The sequence below is a fragment of the Piliocolobus tephrosceles genome, chromosome 4, assembly GCF_002776525.5.
Source record: "Piliocolobus tephrosceles isolate RC106 chromosome 4, ASM277652v3, whole genome shotgun sequence".
In the NCBI taxonomy this organism is placed as follows: Eukaryota; Metazoa; Chordata; class Mammalia; order Primates; family Cercopithecidae; genus Piliocolobus; species Piliocolobus tephrosceles.
This window is the reverse complement of record NC_045437.1, coordinates 35,221,872-35,241,946: the sequence shown is the minus strand read 5'-3', so window position 1 is coordinate 35,241,946 and position 20,075 is coordinate 35,221,872. Positions and strand designations below refer to the sequence as shown.

General features: G+C 40.2%; 1 protein-coding gene across 4 annotated transcripts in view; it reads left to right on the top strand.

The window, feature by feature from the left end:
* The first annotated feature begins 6,606 nt into the window (after nucleotides 1-6,606).
* Nucleotides 6,607-20,075, top strand: part of NADK2 (NAD kinase 2, mitochondrial) — a 49,247-nt gene continuing 35,778 nt past the window's right edge. The window contains exons 1-4 of one of the 4 annotated variants that reach the window (XM_026455967.2): nucleotides 6,607-6,782; nucleotides 17,073-17,161; nucleotides 18,076-18,164; nucleotides 19,333-19,414. In XM_026455967.2, the coding sequence (XP_026311752.1) occupies nucleotides 19,344-19,414 (71 nt within the window). In that variant the 5' untranslated portion in view covers nucleotides 6,607-6,782; nucleotides 17,073-17,161; nucleotides 18,076-18,164; nucleotides 19,333-19,343. Of the gene's footprint in view, nucleotides 6,917-6,936; nucleotides 7,399-7,511; nucleotides 7,540-17,072; nucleotides 17,162-18,075; nucleotides 18,165-19,332; nucleotides 19,415-20,075 lie in introns of those variants that run through there. The other 3 variants (XM_026455966.1, XM_023216519.3, XM_026455968.1) reach the window with 3 other exon arrangements.

Below are 20,075 nucleotides of genomic sequence, written 5' to 3'. Positions count from 1 at the left end.
ATGAATCACACAAGAAAATTAGTCTCAGTACTTACAGCCCTACTTCATTTTTCAATTCAGTTTTATCACATCATGGCTTCAAAGTGACTTTTGATTGTGACCCCTAAACAATTCTCTGATTAGGGGAGAGGAATTCATAATTCCAAAATGTTTCTGAAAATGTTCTGAACAATGACAACATATTTGGAACGAGGGTATAATTTCACTAAGTGATACTTCAAAGAACAATATTCATTTGGATATGCGAACACACACTTTCAAAAGTTATATTACTGTATTACCATGCCTATTATAAAATAATAAAAAGTATTTATTTAGTCAAACCTCAGCTACTGCCTGAAAGTTTAGCATATGAAAGTTAAATTAACTCTTTTAGATTATGATTTAGTTAGTATAATTGTTCATTTTGTCCTTCCTTATAACTACGAAAGCGTAACTTAATGTAAGGTAACTACTAAGAGAGGCCCATTCATTCTTTCAGTGATTCTAGAAGAAATATGGCACATAATATCCTTTACTTCTAAATAAAGGAGTCAATGACTGAGAAAATAAAGAGGAAAAATAAAGTTAATGTGAGAGAGATGAAGAAAAGATAGAAGGGAAAAAAGAGTACGAAAGGACAAAAAGAATGGACAACAGAAACACTCTTTTTAAAAATCAAGAAGACTGACTCTGATGTGGAACACACTCAGCAGAAAATTTTCATTAGAAACATAACAGAGATATTTGGAGAAGATAATAAAGCACTCATTCTCTTTTACTGTAAGATCTTAGCTGATGTGGGAACATTGTGATTGCACTATCAATTGCTAAAGTGAAGAAGAGAACAAATCACTTTATTTATGTATTTTGTTTGTTTGTTTTTTAGACAGAGTCTCGCTCTGTCACCCAGGTTGGAGTGCAGTGGCACCACCTCGGCTCACTTCAACCTTCACCTCCTGGGTTCAAGGGATTCTCGTGCCTCACTCAGCCTCCCGAGTAGCTGGGATTACAGGCGCCTGATATCATACCCGGCTAATTTTTGTATTTTTAGTAGAGACGGGGTTTCACCATGTTGGCCAGGCTGGTCTTGAACTCTTGATCTCAAGTGATCCACGATGCCTCAGCCTCCCAAAGTGTTGGGATTACAGGCGTGAGCCACTGCACCTGGTCATTGTTATCCTTTTGACATGTTCATCCTTGTCACCACACTAACGTAGAGATAAAGCAGTATCTTCTCAATGCTTGAAACATTTTAAGTTAAATTCATTCTATGATTTTCTTTAGATTTCTCCGCATATATCAATGGAAAAAATTAACTACCTTAATTTCTGATCTATATAGAAATTCCAGTGCAACAAAACCAAATATAGGGTTAGAGTATCAGGAAAGCAAAGAGAGAAGTGAAAATTCCCAGATTATGAAATGGAAAAGAAGAACAGAAACATGATATTTAGCTCACAACTCTTTCAACCCGCTTTCTATACACTCCATTATTCTTAGAATTCTTACACAAATATTTAGTACAATTTTGGAGGAATAGTAGAAACATATTATGGCTTTTCCTTGTCCGTCCTGTATCTTCACCTAGCCTTCTTCTTTTCAGCTTTCCTATGTCCTTTCTTCCCCTTTTATAAGGAGAAGTTGTACAATAACATCAGTTGTACAATAACATCCATTTTCATAAGTTATTTAGGTAGATCATTTCGAAGTATACATTTTGTATTTCCAAAACAGCTGTTTTTAATTAAAATTTAATTAACTATTTATGTCATTATGTATCTTTTGTTAAGACAACCTTAACTTTCTTCTCTTTTAATAAGATTTTACCCAACTGTTTACCCTAATTATAGACAATTAAAATGTTCTCTCTTAAAAATATATTATTTTCCATCCATTACTGCCAAAGCAAGGAACCCTTTTTCGCCAGAATACAGTCTACACAGCAGTGGTAACCAACCTTTTTGGCACCAGGGACTGGTTTTATGGAAGACAGTTTTTCCACAGGCTAGGGGGTGGGTAGGGTGGGGTGGTTTTGCGATGAAGCTGTTCCATCTCAGATCATCAGGTATTAGAGTCTCATATGGAGCGTGCAACCTAGGTGCCTTGCATGAGTAGTCACAGTGGGGTTTGCATCCTATGAAAATCCAATGCTGCCTCTGATCTGACAGCAGGCAGAGCTCAGACAGTAATGCAAATTATGGGAAACAGCTGTAAATACAGATGAAGCTTCACTCCCTTGCCTGCCTCTCCCCTCTGGCTGTGTGGCTCGGTTCCTAACAGGCCAGAGACTGGTACTGGTCCATAGCTCGGGGGTTAGGGACCCCTGCTATACAGGTCTTAGAGTATTTGAATGTCATAAAAAGAGGTATATATGACTTTCATAGAGTCATAATGTACATGAAGTGGGGGTGGGAAGGGTTCTAGGGGTTGGGAATGATATATTTTAAAACCTCTGTAAATCTTCAAGTTGTGAATATCACAGTGATATATAATTTTTCCCATAAAATGTTGAGAACAGTTAAGCTTGCTTGAGATATGGCTATCACATGGTTGGTTAGACTCATTTACTAGAAAAGCACACCAGCCTCACCATAGATGGAGTTTGAGTTTAAAACTCAATAACATTAAATCCATGAATGCCAGCAGTTTTGTTTGGGAGGGTGAGGTCAGTAGATTGCCTGAACCCGAGTTCAGGACCAGCCCGGGCAACACTGCACAACACCCCATTTCTACAAAAATTTCAAAAAATTAGCAGGGTGGCTGGGCGCGGTGACTCATGCCTGTAATCCCAGCATTTTGGGAGGCCAAGGTGGGTGGATCATGAGGTCAGGAGTTCTTAGGACCAGCCTGGACAAGATGGTGAAACCCCGTCGCTACTAAAAATACAAAAATTAGCTGGGCGTGGTGGCACGTGCCTGTAATCCCAGCTACTCAGGAGGCTGAGGCAGAAAATTGCTTAAACTGGGAGGTGGAGGTTACAATGAGTGGAGATCGTGCCACTGCACTCCAGCCAGGGTGACAGAGGGAGACTCCATCTCAAAAACAATTAGCAGGGCATGGTGACATGCATCTGTAGTCCCAACTACCTAGAAGGCTGAGGTAGGAGGATCACCTGAGCCTGGGAGGTTGTGGCTGTGTTAGCCATGCAGTGCAGTGCAACTGCACTCCAGTCTAGGTGATAGATTAACACCCTGTCTAAACAAAAAAAAAAATTTGTAAACTATTTTTTTACACTGGAAGGAAGAATTATTGAAATGATTAGCCAATGTTTAGGCTAATCAAGACTTGATATGGATAAGTTTTCTAACAATTAGAGTATTACCAAGATTTCTTAATTTGTACCAATCTAGTGGATATATTATTTCACAATGACATTATTAGTATTTCTCTAATTTCTAATAAGGTTACCTTTTCAAGTATTTATTCACTGTTTGTGTTTCTTCTAAAAAATGCCTGCTCACGCCTGGGGTGCGGTGGCTCACGCCTGTAATCCCAGCATTTTGGGAGGCCGAGGTGGGTGGATCATGAGGTCAGGAGATCAAGACCATTCTGGCTAAGACAGTGAAACGCTGTTTCTACTAAAAATACAAAAAATTAGCCTGGCATGGTGGCACACACCCGTAGTCCCAGCTACTCGGGAGGCTGAGGCAGGAGAATCGCTTGAACCCGGGAGGTGGAGGTTGCAGTGAGCTGAGATTGCGCCACTGCACCCCAGTCTGAACGACAGAGTGAGACACTATCTCAAAAAAAAAAAAAAAAAAAGATCACAATTTTTGCAAAGCTAAGTGTGTCATTTTCTCCTTTTGGTTACCTCCTAATATAGGCAGGATAAAAGACAAGTTCCTAAGCATGGATTTAACACTTTCTATTGTCTTTACCCTTGTCTACCTCTCTAGCCTCACTTCACAGTGTTGCCTGCCTTTCTCTAAATTCTCTAAAACTTCAAAATTGCTAGTTCATTGCTTCTATGCATTTGTTCATGGTGTTTCTTCTGTGGAATTTCCTTCTCATTCTTGCTGATAATGGCTAATATTGTATTCATCATTTAAGGCTTAGCTCTTCACATTTCCAGAAAGCTTTGTCTAACTCTTCTTAGGCTGACTTAAGACCTGCTCCTCCAAATTTCTATAGCATTCTGTGTATAACTCCATCACTGCACAGACTTTAGGCTCCTCAAGGGCATGGACGCTTTTTATCATTTCATCTGTAGCACCTAGCAGGATGCTTGGCCTACAGTGACACTCAAATGTAATTTAATCTCCACGAATGTGTGTTACATGTATAAGATTTAAGAGACATTATCTAAAAGGAAACTAGATAAGGATTGGAATTCAGGAGAAAGAGCTGGGCTAAAGATGGCAGTAATAGCTGAGGTCATGAAAGGGGCTAATATTTGCCAAGTGTATACTGTGTAGCGGGCACAGTGCTAGGCATCCGTCATATATTCACAATTTTACAAGGTAGCAACTATATTTTATAAATGCAGAAGTAGGCTCAGGAAGGTTAAACAACCAGTTCAAGTTTCACAAAGCTAATAAACAATAAAACTGGGATTTGAACCAAGATCCTTCCATTACACAACACTGAATGAACTCAGGAATGTGTGTGTGTGACACAGAGAGAGAGAGAGAGAGAAGGAGAAAGAAGAGGCAGAAGAAGAGACAAGGAGACGAGGACAGAAGACATCTTGGAGATGGGTTTAGGAAGAAGTCAAAAAGGGACACAGAAATGGGAGAAACACTGTTAGGGACTGGTGTGTTGGGAGACAGTAAAAGATTTCAAGAAGAAATGATAACCATTTCAAATTCTTCAGAAAGATCAAGCAATTAAAGGACTGAAAAAAGTATTTCGAGTTCCAACAATATCTTTTGGTCACCTTGGAAACACCAGTAATTAGCAAAGTAGTGGGGAGAAGCTAGTGTACAACAGGTTGAGGAATGACTAGGAGGCAGGGATGTGACAATGATAAACAGACTACTCTTTGGAGAATCAGCTGTAAAAGTAAGGCAGGCAATATGTAAAAACCAAGGCTTAGAGGCTGTTTTTTTTAAAAAAATTTTAAAGATGTCATAGACATGAGCATATTTAAATACTGAAGAGGTAAACTCATTTGGGAGGGAAAATTCAAGATACCTGTGAGAGGATGCCTTCAGAAAGCACATTTTTTAGGAGGTGGAAGATGATATGCAAAATAACTATGGACAAAGGCCTATTCCAACTGAGATGTCAATGCATATGTTTGTAGCTGAAGTGAGAGAGCCAAAAATCTGGGTTTTTAATCTGTGAAGTGGGAAGAAATGAGGTCTGAGATTTCAAATATGAGCAACAAAAGTCAGACTTTGATCCCAAACAGTTTCTCCCTACTCATTTTTTTTTTTTTCTGTCGAATGGATCAATTAACATTCCCCTATTCACCCTGGCCTCAAACCTAAGTGTTATCTGTGATTTCTCCCTTTTTTTTCCTTCCTAATATCTAATGAAGTTTAAAACAGTAAGACTACAAAGGTGTCTGAGGATAATTATGATGCTACCTCTAGAAGTTCAGGTTATTAAGGTTGTTACACTACACGTCACTATCAGCAGCTGCTGCTGTAAGGCAAAGTTCTTGGTGAGAATGGGTCAGTGGCAGAACTTTACCAAGTAAACACCTATCGGGCTTCATTGTGCATGCTCCCAGTCCAATACACTACCTGGCACACAGCAGGCACACAGCGGGAACCAACGAATGAACGCTGGTGCTGGTGGGCCCGTTGAGGAGAGTCACAGATTCACTGAATCGATTTGGACTTGGTAGAACCTTGGGGTCACCCTAACCTCCTCTTTACAGATGAGGAATCTGAGGCCCATAAAGATGAAGTAACCTGCCCAAAGTCCAGAAGCGACTTAGCGCCAGGACTACAAAGGAGCAAACACAGTGCCAGGGGAAGGGGATCTAAGGAGCTGCAGGAATTGAACAGCAGAATGTGCACTGCCATTTGGTTTCCCCCTTACAATGGGACGTTTCCTTCTGTTCTCATCACACCCCAGCCCTGGTCCTGATCACTCCACGGGTCATTATCCCAACAGCATCCCGTCCTCCACTTCTTGCCTCCCAAGCTACCCAACATTCCCAAGCCAGATCAACAGTCATCAAACATTGCTTTAACTCACTCCTTTCCAGTTAAAAGCTTTCAAATAATTTCAACCTATAGGACACAGTCCAAATGACTAACATTCTTAACCCCGCGCTCTAGTCCTGCCTACTTTCAACCGTCGCTCCTCGTGGAGAAATGCTCCATTCTGCCAGGCTCCCCTACCCATCATCCTCGAAGTTCCTTAGGCCTCTTCCGGGGGCAGCGGGGCGGGCACTGGGTCCCACGCCGAGAGGATTTCGTGCCAGGCCACGCCCACGGTGCAGCAGGAGCCGGGTCCGCCTCCTCAGCCCCCAGCCCGGTCCTGGACACACCAGCTATCACACGCCCTGGTCAAATGAACCAACGGGCACGTGGTCGGCCTGCACAACAGAACCCGAGCGAGGACATGCCTGGAACCTGCCTTCCCGCCAGTCGCTCAAAACCCCACCCGCAGGCCCCCGCCGCCCCAGACCGGATCCAGCTGGATTCCTCAGAGCGGCGCAACGGCCTAACAGAATTCTACCTCTTTCCCGGCCACAGCAAATGGCGCGGCCCCTCGGGATCCGGAGCTGCCGCGGGTTCTGATTGGCCGATAGAGTTAGCCTGGGGGCGGGAGAAGAGCTACCTCAGGGAAGCGTGTGGAGCGGGGAGGTCGCCCCCGGGCGGCGAAGCGGCCATGACGCAGGCGTGAGTGAAACGAATAAACAAACAAACAAAACCCACTAGCCCCAGGCCTCCATTTCTTCCCCGCCCACCTTTCCCCCGCGTGGGGTCTCCGGTTTCCCAATCGCCACGCTTTCCCCGCCTTCGTCAACGTCTGGGTACGTCCCCCTAGCCGCGCGGGCCACGCACGTCCCGGCACTTAACCTCTGCCCGCCCGGCGCGAAGTTAGAGGCCGGGGTTGCGCGAGCGGCGCGCACTCCCGGCGGTGGGGAGCGGAGGCAAGGAGCCGGAGCCGGAACAGGGGCCCGAGCCCGAGCCCGCGGCCGCGGCCTGGCCCAGGATGACTTGCTACCGAGGCTTCCTCCTGGGCAGCTGTTGTCGCGTGGCGGGCGGCCGGGCGGCGGCGCTGCGGGGACCGGGTGCGGGAGGCCCCGCCGCGCGGCCCCAGCTGGGCGGTGACGGTGGCGGCCGGCGGCATCTGGGGCAGAGGCAGCCGCGCGAGCTGGCGGGCTGTGGCAGCCGCCCGGACGGCGGCTTCCGCCCCTCCCGGGTGGTGGTGGTGGCCAAAACCACCCGGTACGAGTTCGAGCAGCAGCGGTACCGTTACGCGGAGCTCTCGGAGGAGGACCTGAAGCAGCTGGTGGGTCCTGGCTTGGCCCTGCTTCGCTCCCGTGCTCGGCCGGGGCTCTGGTGGCTGCTGCGCCCCCTCGGGCGAGACCTCTCGGGACAACTCTTCCCAGGGCACCGCAGATGCCCGTCCTGCCTCTCTCGCGGCCCCCAGGTCCTCTGGTTTCTCCCTGGGTCCTCTTTGCCTCTGGGCGTGCGTGCGAGGGAGAGGCAGGGCCGGGGAGAGGGAGAAGGGCAGTATTCGTGCAGGGACTTCCGTGGCAGGGGCGCCGCGAGGAGGGCGAAGAGGGGCTGCCGAGTGGTCTCATAGAGTGAGGGGTTTGGGGATTCGTTGGTGCCCTCGCCGACCCCGTCCTCGTTCGCTGGTTGGGTCCCACTCCAAGAAAGTGAGCCGTGGCCTGAGGGCTGGACGCCCTGCCAACAGCTCCCCAGGACGCCCCCAGAAAGGGGGCCCGGGGCGCCGCTGAGGGCTGCAGGGGGAAAAGGGCCGAAACTACCGCGGACACACCCCCTTTTACACTGCAGGACTGCGAGGCCTAGGGCACTCCGGAAAGTCCTTCAGCGTGAGCCTTTTCCTTGCTGTAACGTGGTCGTTGGACACTACCAGCTTGTTTTTAAAGCACAGGTCTTTGGTGCTGAGAAGGGAAAGGGAGAAAATTTGACTTGTATATATACGTTTTTAAGGAGAAGTGTCAGGACAAGGGGCTGGTATACTGGGTAGTGTGTGAAATAAAAGCCCTGAGATTCTTGTGCAACAGTATCTCCACAATAGACCATGTTTGATACGTTTATTTATATATATGAAAATGATACAAATCCAAGAGAAAAACCAGAGTTTGAATCTTCCTGTTGTCAACCCCCGCCCCCTCAACACTTTAAAAACAATTTCTGATCCCATACTCCCATCCACCAACTTTAGGAAAAGGAGAGTGCCCGGTGCTACCATGAGCAATATGTCCAGAAAAATGTGTTGGAAATCTCTTAATTGTTGGCACTGTGCACCAAAAGGTTTTGGAATTAATTGCACGTAACTAATTTAGTTCAATTCTGTGCAAGACAAGACAACCTGTTGGAAACCTCTGGTATCGTGTATCTTAGCAAAGTTATTTTTTTGTAGAGGCGTCAAAATGAAATTATAAATCATCTTTGCTTAAGTGCTGAATCTGTTGTCAACATTAAACATCCTGCTTCTTTGTTGGGTTTATTGAAGAGGGCCCCTGCGTTCACCTGATTGGAGTCTAAATTTGTAGATTTGTTTTCTGTTCCCTGAGTGTTTGAAAATGACTGTTTATAGAATACACTTGCATCATTTAAAGAATAAAACAGTTTGAACAGGAGGCTAGAGTAGTTGGGTTTGTGTTAGGGAGTGAAACTAGAGGTGAGGCATGGACTAGTAATGTCATAAGAAAGCACAGTGTTACTATTTGGGGAAAGTGTTGTGCCCTTTGGGTTGTACTAATTTTGCAAAGTCTAGCTTGTAGAATTTATCAAATGCCATGCATGCATGAATATGTGCATATGTGCATATGTGCATACAGTTTTATCGAAGCTTCCCACAACAATTTAAAATAGCTCACTTGGCGTGTTTAAAGTGTGGGATTAAGAGTGAAGAGCTCAGTTCTAGGCCCCTGGTTCTGTGTGGTTCACTTCCTATGTGTGTTCTCTGGGCCTCATAGGTGGAAATTATACTTCTTGTGTAGTATTGTCCGTTTTCAAAGTGCTCCACCTAATTCAGTATGTGAATTGCTGAGGTTGTACCAGATAGCCGCCAAGGTCCTTTACAGTGCTGGCATTTTGAAACTGTGGGTAACGTTTTCAAGGCCTCAAGAAAATGGGTGACATCTCAGGATTAACTCTTGGACCTCTGAACTAGATTGCCACTTAATAAAAAACTTTTAAAATGTAGGGAAAATCAATAAGTCTTAAAAAGTCAAACTACCTAAGTGTACCCATTCTGAGTGGAGAAATCTCTAATAAGGTAAATATTTGTCTATTGCTAGGTAATGCTGTTTGGGAGAAGCCAGCTTTGAAGTAAAACTCCTGGGACTGTAGAATACACAGTTTTGTAATTGCCAGGCATTGAAATGGTTTTTATTGATGTTGTTGTCATTACAGTTTTATTGGATAAGTTCCTTACTGATTTGAATTTGTGTTATAGTTTATATCAAGGCCCGTACTCAGTGCAATAGCATTAGTTGTAGCCCAGATGAGAGATTATTAATAGGCCAAAGAATACTGGGCTGTGTGAAGTTGTCCTAAAATGGGATTCTGTAATAGGAGTGATAAGATGATAAGTATTATTGGTTATATTGCTGAGGTAAAAAATACAAAGTTATGTGAATCATGTGAATTGGATATAAAAGAAAGTGGCCAAGTGTTTGAGTCTCACCATGGCTGCTGTGTCTATAGTGTCATGGTAACTTGGTTTTTTGTCAAAGCATTCTCTTTTGTTGTGGTGGTGGTGGTTTTTTTTTTTTTTTTTTTTTTTTATGTAAAACAGGTCTGTATTAGGCTATTTGTTAAAATGCAAATGGAAGATGAAGGATAGAGTGCCAGTATAATTTTATACCCTGAAGGCTGATCATTTTCTAACTTTGTAGAAATGTAAACAATTACAGGAAATATTTTTTAGTTGATAAGGCATGCACAGAATAGGTTTACATCCTTCAAGCTAGTCAAAGTTCTGACTTTTATTTACCCTTTCATATTGGTTACATTGCTTTATTTTAAAATCTTGTCTTTTTCCCCATTGATTAACCAATGACTTATCTTGTGATATCAAATTTCTGGTCAAACATTTTAGCTCTGGTCAAACATTTTACCTTTCAAAGGCCAGTAAAACTATTACTACAATTTACTTGCTTCATTAAGAGATATAGCTGTTGGCAAATGTGGAACTGCTATTAACAGGGTCCTTGACACAAATTACAACTCTAGATGAAACAAAACTAACTTGGAAAGGATTTTGACACCAGAAACATACCTCACTGGTCAAGAAAAGGTTTTATTTAAAGCTCTTTTTCACCTGTCACCAAGGATGGGGAACTGAATAAGGAAAAAAAATTTAATATAGAACAAATAAGAAGTCAGCAGTTTCTACCCTCCTCTCCGTCATTCCAGGTCTCACAACTTGGCAACCCTTTTATTGGTGTCTACTTTTAGTTTTGTTTTCTAAAATTCATAATGGGATAGAATAATTTCATTTAATAGTCTGCCGTGTTATTGGATTAAACTAGATGACTTGGAAAGTGTAGCACCTTGGATTTCCCTTTTGTTTTCTGAAGATTTTGTGGCTTAGGTTGTAGCACTTGGGCAGATAATACTTTTGCCACAGGGTATGCAAAAGTGTACCATGGTATACTTTTGTCAGGTGGTATACTTTTGCTACATTGTATGCAATAAGTATGTTGTATACAATATGATTGTTAATCAAATAGCATGATTTGGAGTACTGCCGGAGCTTTCTAACTGAATCTTGCTCCTCTCAAATCTTCTAGACACAGTCACCAGAGTGTCTATCTAAAGTGAACATCTGGCCCTTTTCCTCTTCTGCTTAGAACTCCACAGAAGCTCCCTGTACCCTTTAGTCACCTAGAGTACTTGTTAAAATGCAGACACCTGAACCTTAGCCCCCAAGACTCTGACTCAGTTTGTGGAGAATTCCCAGACTTTGGTTTTCTGAAGTACACACCTGACATTAATGACTCTGGCTGAATTCCAGGGATGTGTTTTATCCCTGGTTTGCACATGGTCCCCAGTTACACTGAGAAACATGGTCATGGGCTCAAGTTCATGATCTTTAGAATGCCAGAAAAGTCCCTTCGTGAACTGGCTACCTCTTGAGCTTCACTTCTGATCACTTCTTGTCTAAAATTTCATATTCTGGCAATTTCAAACTGTCTTAATTTCAATTAGATGTTTTACTGATTTAGTTTAATTTATGGATCAGTAGCACATAAAATGATTCAAAATGTAAAAGATACAAAATATTATACGATGAAAAGTCTTTCTGTTACTTGTCACTTGTCATTCAGTTTTGTCCCTGGAAGTAACTATTATCAATTTCTTGTGTTTTCTTCCAGAAGCAACCTATACCTACAAATCAACACAGTGAAATATTCTTTTTCTTTGCCTCATCTCTTTTTATTCAATGATAATATACTATTTAAGGTATTATGTGCCTTTTTTTTTAGCCTAACGGCATTTGTGGAGATTGTCATAAAGAGCATTCTCATTCTTTTTAAAAACAGTGTGTATATAACTTTATTGTGTGTCGTAATTTATCTTCTGCTATTAAACACATTCTGAAATGAATAACATTTGTGTTTATATGCATGTAAATCAAGCTGTAAGACAAATACCTAAAGTTGAAATTGTTGAGTCAAAAGGCATGTGCATATAAAATTTTGACAGATTTGGCCAAATTGCTTCCCTTAGAGATTGTACAGATTTTTACTTTCACCAGCCCTGTATAAGGGGACTTGTTTTTCCATAAATAGTGTATCAAATTGTTAGGTCTTTGCCAACCTGGTGGGTGAAAGATGGTATTTCAGGGTTGTTGAATTTGTATCGCTCAGTGTCTATGTGTCTACCTTTGTAGCCTCCTTTGATTTGAATGCTCTTCTTCCTCTATCCAATTCTTGTTTTGTTTGTTTTTTTCTTTGAGGTTTAGCTCAGACATTACTCTCTCAGGATGTCATCTTTGGTAACCTTGCTGTGCCTTTGTCTCTCTCTGGCTACCAAGATTGTGTTAGGCATTCTTCACTTCGTAATACTTATCTGTGTTTATTTTCTTCTCTAGACTGTAAACTCTTTGAAGGCAAGAATTGCATCTCCTTCATCATCCTCTCCAACCCCACACTTTCCACTAAAAAAAGTAGTAAGATCATTTTTAGGTCTTTTCTCCTTGAGGCTGGGACCAGCTTCCTTGTAGTCCAGGGTCAAGAGATGTGGACTAACAGTATAGATTTCAAGGTTACTGGGATATAGTTGGTAGGTCAGTTTCCTGGAGTGGGGAGATAACTCAGGGAAAATGAAGTGGGAGCAGATAAGAAAACCAGAGTTGGAACCTTGAGCAATACCAAGGGAGGAGGTCAACAGAATTAACAGAGGAATGCACAAATAGAGAATGATGGGGAAAATAAAGGTGATAGCCTGGGAGAAAGTGAGTGGGACAGAGGTGATCTAAGGTAAATACCAAATATATCTGAAGAAATCTTTAGGGTTCGGATGCACTAGGTCTGATCATGTTAGGTAAATGGTTGACTATCTAGGTGTTAATTAGGTGCTGTTAACCTTTTTAAGGCAATTTTGAGTAACACTCAGAGTACCATTTAGTTAAATGTGTATAGTTTTCAGGGTGCCTAAATTATGCCTAGTGGATTTACATACTGAACTGTCATTGTCTCATAAGTTTGTGCGTTTATTATGTGTTAAATTTAAAAAGTCTCAACTCCTTCCCTTATTAAGCTATCATAGAAATTACAGAGTACAAAATAGCAATACCCAATAGTAAAACAAGCCTTAAAAATTTGTAATTGCAATAAATTTAGTTTTAGATAAGTAAAACTATCTGTGATAATTTAATAAAGGTGTTATAAACCATTTAGGTAATAGCATAACTTCACATCTGGATCTTAAAGTGTGCTAAATCTGTCCATTCAAAATCTTCCTTTTTTTCCTTACATGTTGTGTTTTATTTTAATATCAAAGCTGTGTGGAGAGACATGATCTTGGCTTTTGCAGATTCTGTAGGAGAAACTCTTGCTTATACTGAAATGTGTCTGTCTGTTTGTAGAGCTCATGGAGTCACCTGCTTTTTCCAAGTGTCCTGGTGAATCTTTAATTATTTATTTATTTTGATGGAGAGAAGAATTAACAGGTTTTTGGGGAAAATATTAAAGACTGTTACTAATAATGTTGTGTAACATTGCAGAGAATTGGGAATGTGTTCTAAATTTCAGTAATTTCTCTAACCTTTTAATGGTAAGACATTTTCTAAGAAATCATGTGTTCTTATTTTTGTCTGATTAAAGGAATGTTTTTAGATATTTGAAGTCATGTTATTTTCAAAGGTGTAGCAAGAAATTCTTACCAGATTTTGCATATTCCTTTTAAACAAATATAATTATTGGACTTCACTACTCACTGGCTGTGGTGATTGAATGTGAGGGAAGAATTAAAGCCAGTTGAATAGTGATTTAAGCCTTTCTAACTGATGCTGTTTATTAAGTGATTTTCTTATTTAGCCAGCCTTGTTTAGCCAGTTCATGTTAATAAAGCTTAATAGCCCAACCAGCAAGGTCTTTAAAGAAAATAAGAACTTACATTCTCTAAATGAATGTTGAGCGTGACTTATTAGAAAATTAGTTCACAAGAAGAAATTTGAGTGGGAATAAGAATTTATGAACTGACATTTTTGCTTCAATGTTAAGTATTCTGATACTGACTGAACTTTGTATTTAGATTTGGAATTTTAGGAATTTTAGTATTGTTAGCAATCATAGAAAATTTGAAGTTTTTTGTTAGTTCTTCAGAACTTTTTCTCCCACAAATTCAGACCCTTTCGCCATCTCAAGCCAAAGTTCCCTAATAGTCAACTGCCAATTATCTTATTTTCCTGGGGCTTGCTGAGAGCCAGGAAGTAAGCATAAAAGTTTCTGAACTCCCAGACTAGCATTTATAGGGCTTACACAGTAAGGTTTATGTGCTTTTTTCCTGGGTACATGTTCCATATTGTCCAAACCAAAATTTGGAACATAAGGTAAAAAGTCTGAATAGGGAATTGAAGTATGAGGGCCAGCTGCTCTTGAAGTTTTATTTAAAGTAGAAGTGGTAAATTAGATGTAACTAATTCAAATACACAGTAAGCCTATTGCAGCTGCAAGAGCAGCACCACCAGCAGCTGTTTCAGCAGTCCTAGCACCCCAGTGTTAAAAAGAGTTAGAGTTAGGTGGAGGGATGGAAAGCATTCCAACAAGTACAAAGGAAGAGCTTGGTGAAAACAGACCATAGAGATTAGAGTGTAGGGAATGGGGAGGAAAACAGGTAGGAGAAAGGAGCAGAAGTCTGGTGGCATAAGCCTGAGAGTTGGTAGGGAGAATGCCATTTGTAGAGGGCATTAAGCTGAGGAAGAGACATGCTGTGGTCTCTCTGGTTTCTGTGTGGGAAATAATCTATAGGGCTCCAAGAGTGGAAGTAGGAAACCCCAGTTAGAGGCTTGTGCAGTGGTTCAGGTGTGAGATCATGAGTGGTAGAGGTAAAGAAGAGAAAAGTGCTTGGATCAAACATAAGATCTAGTAATTGGATGTGGAAATAAGCAAAAATGGAGGCATCGGGTATGACTCTAGGCTCTTGGCTTAAGCCATAGTTGGGGAATTCTTGGGCCAGAAAATCGGGGGCTGATATTGAACATGCTAGATATTGAATGAATAATAATAGTATTTAATTATTCAGTATCTAGCATGTTCAGTATCTAGCCCTCTAAATTTGAGGTGCCTGTTAGATATCCAAAGAAAAATGTCAAATAAGCAGTTGAATAAATGTATCTGAAGCCCTAAAGATAGGCCAGGTTGGGAGATAGCAGTTGGGAATCATTGGCATCAGCATATAGATCTCTTTTAAAGCCGTGAAACTAGAGGTTGCCAAGGGAGAGGGTATTGGTCCATACTCACTGAGAGGTGGTTAATGCAGTTTTAGTCAATCTGTAGCTGGGTAATGATAGTGGTAATCTGAATATTAATGCTATGTTTGTCCATATTAAGAATTTCTGGTTTTTCAAACTTTACTGACTTGTGTTGATTTGTTGATTATTTTAAATGAAGGAATTTTCTAGTTATTATCATAGTCAATGTTTTCCTTTAAAAAATTATTTTCGTTGGTAGCTTAAAGTTTAATGAGGCTTTTGGCTAGGCATTAAACTTTAGCACAGGCTGTCTATTATAGTATCTTGGTGAGTTAACATCTATTTATTAATTTTCACAATAGCCAAATGCTTCCTCAGCTTCTTTTTTGTGAGAACATACAGAGATTACAAAGTGAGGGCAAAACTATTTAAAAACTCTTAACCCAGTAGTCACAGACAAAAGATAGGGAAGGTAGGTATCAAAATATTAACCCTTTTTGAGCCATAAGATTATATTTGATTTCAGTTTTCTTTAAATGTGCATCTTCCATATTGTGTTATCTTTATAACCTTTAAAAAGTAAAATATGTATTAATATGCTGTCTAAGAAATAGTTTTACTTTATAGTTCAGTAAGTAATGATTTACAACAAAATATTTGAGATTGTATACTAGGCTGAGCGTGGTGGCTCACACCTGTAACCCCAGCTTTTTTGGAAGCCAAGGTGTGTGGATTGTTTTTTTGGAAGCCAAGGTGTGTGGTCTCAAGGAGTTCAAGACTAACCTGGGCAACATGGTAAAATCCCATTTCTACCAAAAAAAAAAATACAAAAATTAGTTGGGTGTGGTGGCGTGCACTTGTAGTCCCAGCTGCCTGGGAGGCAGAGGTGGGAGGACAGCTTGAGTCCAGGAGGCAGAGGTTACAGTGAGCTGAGATCGCACCACTACACCCCAGCCTGGGCAACAGAGCTAGATCCCGTTTCAAAATATATATATATATATATATATATGTAGTAAGTATTTGAAAAACTGATTTTGTTACATAAAGAGGAAAGGTATAAGCTGGGCACAGTGACATGTGCCGATAATCTCATCTACTTGGGAAACAGAGACAGGGGAATCAGTAGAGCCTAGGAGTCCAGGACCAGCCTGAGCAACATAGCAAGACAACATCTCAGGAACAAAAGAAAAAAAAAGAAAAAGGGAAAAGGAAAAGTATAAAGGAATTTGGAGGAGCAAAGAAAGTACAAATAACACACTTTTGAATTCTAGCATTCACTGTAGTGAACAAATTTCCTACTTGGTGATTAAATGGATGTTCACTAAGGACATTTCTGAACTTGGTTTCTCTACGTTTTACTTTATGGATTATTCATAAGAAATATACTTTTAAAAATTTTAGGGTGAGATAGTTATAAAATGTTACTCCAACTAGGAAAAATAATTCTTGAAGGAGATGTATATATATAAAAGTTACCCTTTCTAAGGGAGCTAGTCAGCCCTTTGTTTAGATTGCATAGGGTAAATTCCAAATAGAGTTTATAAATCTGAGAACAAGAGAAGCAAATCCAAGTGGAACAAAGGTCATCTAACCACCTCTACAAATATTAGTTTATCTTTGGTCATCAAGTAGCCATATTGCAATGTGTTAAAAAGTCATCAACGCTGAGGCAGGAGAATGGCATGAACCTGGGAGACGGAGCTTGCAGTTAGCTGAGATTGCGCCACTGCACTCCAGCCTGGGCGACAGGGCAAGACTCCGTCTCAAAAAAAAAAAATAAAAAGTCATCAAAAAAATAAAAAGCTTAAGCTGTAAAACATAAGATATTGAGATCCTGGTGACTATATGATTCAGAAAACATAATGCTGTATTTGGTATTAAAGCCAAATTATAATTTTCTGATACCAGGCTTTCTAGTTCAATTTGTACTTATAGGTTTCACAGGTAGTCATTAAAATATATTTTCAAAAAATTATATTTTATATGGAGCTTTTAAAAAACAATATTAGAACATCATGTGTAATATATATTAGTAAAACAACATTTTTTTTGTTTTGATATAGCTTGCATTGAAAGGATCTAGCTACAGTGGACTTCTTGAACGACATCATATTCACACCAAAAATGTAGAACATATTATAGATAGTTTACGGTAAGTTTGTGGGATTGGGTCTTGGGTTGGATTTTATATTCAGGACTTCCAGTTTTTATTTTGTACTAGCAGCCCATTCTTAGGCTTTTAGTGTTGATTGTTACTATAAAATCATTTTCAGAAAATTGTATCGAGGTTAACGGATCTGATTTTATAGCATCTTTAAGGAAATATTTATTCTCTGAAAATGTCACAAGTATTTTCAATTATTTGGTCTTCCAGAGAAATGCATTTTCTACAGAGTTAATTCAGTTACACAGCTGGCTTCAACTGTGTAATGTTTTATTTATTAAAATAGACTAGTGGATTATATGAGTGTTCATTGTAATAATATTTTTGAGTGATTGAAAATTATAGAAACTTCTGTCCAAAAATTACAGAAACTTCAGTTAATTCAGAACTAAACGCAATTATGTGTGTACAAGAAGGTCAGTGTGAGAAACATGTGAATTACAACGTGTTTAGTCACTATTCCAGTGTCTGGTACTCAATGGATATTTGTTGGATTTAAAATAACGGCCATTCGGTTTTATAGTTTAAAAAATCGTCACTCTAGGTGTTAGTCTTCTGGACTGTTTTTGTACTATGAATTTAAGCATTAGAAGGAGTAGAGAAAATGAAATTCTAACTAATGCTGCTATTCACTAGTGGTTATAAAAGCTTTTAAAGCACATGGAGATTTGGGATATAACTTTTGATTTATTCATATGCTTCCTTAATTATCATAGTTAATTGGCTATTGTAATTAAATGATAAAGATAATGCTATAAAGCTCCATGTACATTTGCTTATAAGACACAAATTTGTTTATTTTACATCTCTGTTTTAATCATCTGCCTGTCAGAAAACATACCCCTGTTATATATGTATATTAGTGGAAATTTCATATAACCTTTCCTTTTTTTTAATCCTAGGAATGAGGGAATTGAGGTTCGTCTAGTAAAGAGGAGAGAATATGATGAAGAGACTGTTCGATGGGCAGATGCTGTCATAGCTGCAGGAGGTAATAATTTTACAGAAGTAACGATGTTGGAATATACAAATGTTGTTTAATACACATTATTTCCAGATACCCTAGGGTCTAGCTATATTGAAGCCGTCAGAGTCTTACCATTAAACAACTATTTGGATTGTTACGATTAGGTTTAAAACTTCTGTTTTATACAAGTCTACTTTTTAAATGAATGACGTTACTTGAGGTTCCTTGTGTATATTTAAGGTATGCATTTAACTTCAAATATGATTCAAAGGATCAGTTATTGTATTTTGGTATAATTATAGCAGTTTTTTTTTTTTTTTTTTTTTTTTTTTTTGAGACGGAGTCTCGCTCTGTCACCCAGGCTGGAGTGCAGTGGCCTGATCTCAGCTCACTGCAAGCTCCGCCTCCCGGGTTTATGCCATTCTCCTGCCTCAGCCTCCGGAGTAGCTGGGACTACAGGCGCCCGCCACCTCGCCCGGCTAGTTTTTGTGTATTTTTTAGTAGAGACGGGGTTTCACCCTGTTAGCCAGGATGGTCTCGATCTCCTGACCTCGTGATCCGCCTGTCTCGGCCTCCCAAAGTGCTGGGATTACAGGCTTGAGCCACCGCACCCGGCCAATTATAGCAGTTTTAAGAAAAAAATGAAGTTGATAAAGAGTTTAATGAGATGAGGTAAATTCTTTTCCTCTTTGGTTCCAATATACTTACTTTTTTCTGAACTTTATCATTAAGTTAATGGCTACTGTTTCTAAAACTTTAAGTTGACAGCAGGTGTTGAAAAGAAAAATTTGGAGTTGGACACATTGGATATGTTTTCATTAAAATAATTTGTGAATTTGGACTGGTGTTATGGGAGAAGGAAAGAAGATTGGCTAATAGAAATTTTTGGATTAGATTAGTGGTTACCCACTGTGGGGTGCTACTAGTATGTAAAGGGAATACCTCTAAAACATTCTACAGTGTCCCCACAACAAAGAATTACTCTGCCTAAATGTAGTCTTGCCACTTACGAAATCCTGGATTAGAGTGGGAGAGAGAATCCAAAGGTAATAGGTAGAAAGGGAGTGGGATAGGCTATAGCAGTTAGCAGGGTAGGGTATGATTGTTAAAACTACTAATTTTCAAAATGGCCAAAAACTGGATTTATAACAGTAATCTGGTTATGTCTTATATTTTGTCTTATGTTCCTTAGGTGATGGCACAATGCTGCTGGCAGCAAGTAAAGTCTTGGACAGACTTAAACCAGTTATAGGGGTAAACACTGATCCAGAGCGGTAAGAAAGAACATATACTTTTTGTTTGATTTGTGTGGTGTGCTTTTTATTTTTTTTTTAGGTTATACATACATGCATTTCTGCTTTGCTTGCGTAGTATCTTTTTATGGTCTGTCTTAAAATTTGGAAGCTATTCTTTATTTTCTCGACTATGTTCACATTCCTGGGCTCTGTTACTACAGACATTTTACTATGGTGTATGGTGTCTAAGTGGAAGCATGATTGCTCCTGGCCACCGTGAACATTAGAACCATGTTCCAGAAACATTCTAGTAATGAAATTTAGGTATGTAGAATTGAGTAGGATTGTCTTTTATGTAGCTGTTTTCAAGGATATAGCTCTAGTTTTAACCTCAGGCATGAAAAATATATATACATGTAGCTGGCATTGGTGGTAGGAGAACTGGGATGGACCAGTTCTCATGTTTTAGCTTCCCAGGTCGTTTGGGAGTAGGATCTATGGCATAATAGACCTGAGTTCTTGACCCAGGTGAGTGTTGGGGACCTTTGGTATTGCTGAGGAGGGACAAGTTAATAATGATCCATTTTCTACCCTTATGGCTTGTATTTATATTCCTCGTTATGCTGCCACTGATTTTTTTTTGGGGAGGTGACTTTACTGACTTAATAAAAAGACCTATCCAAACACTATTGGCACTTTT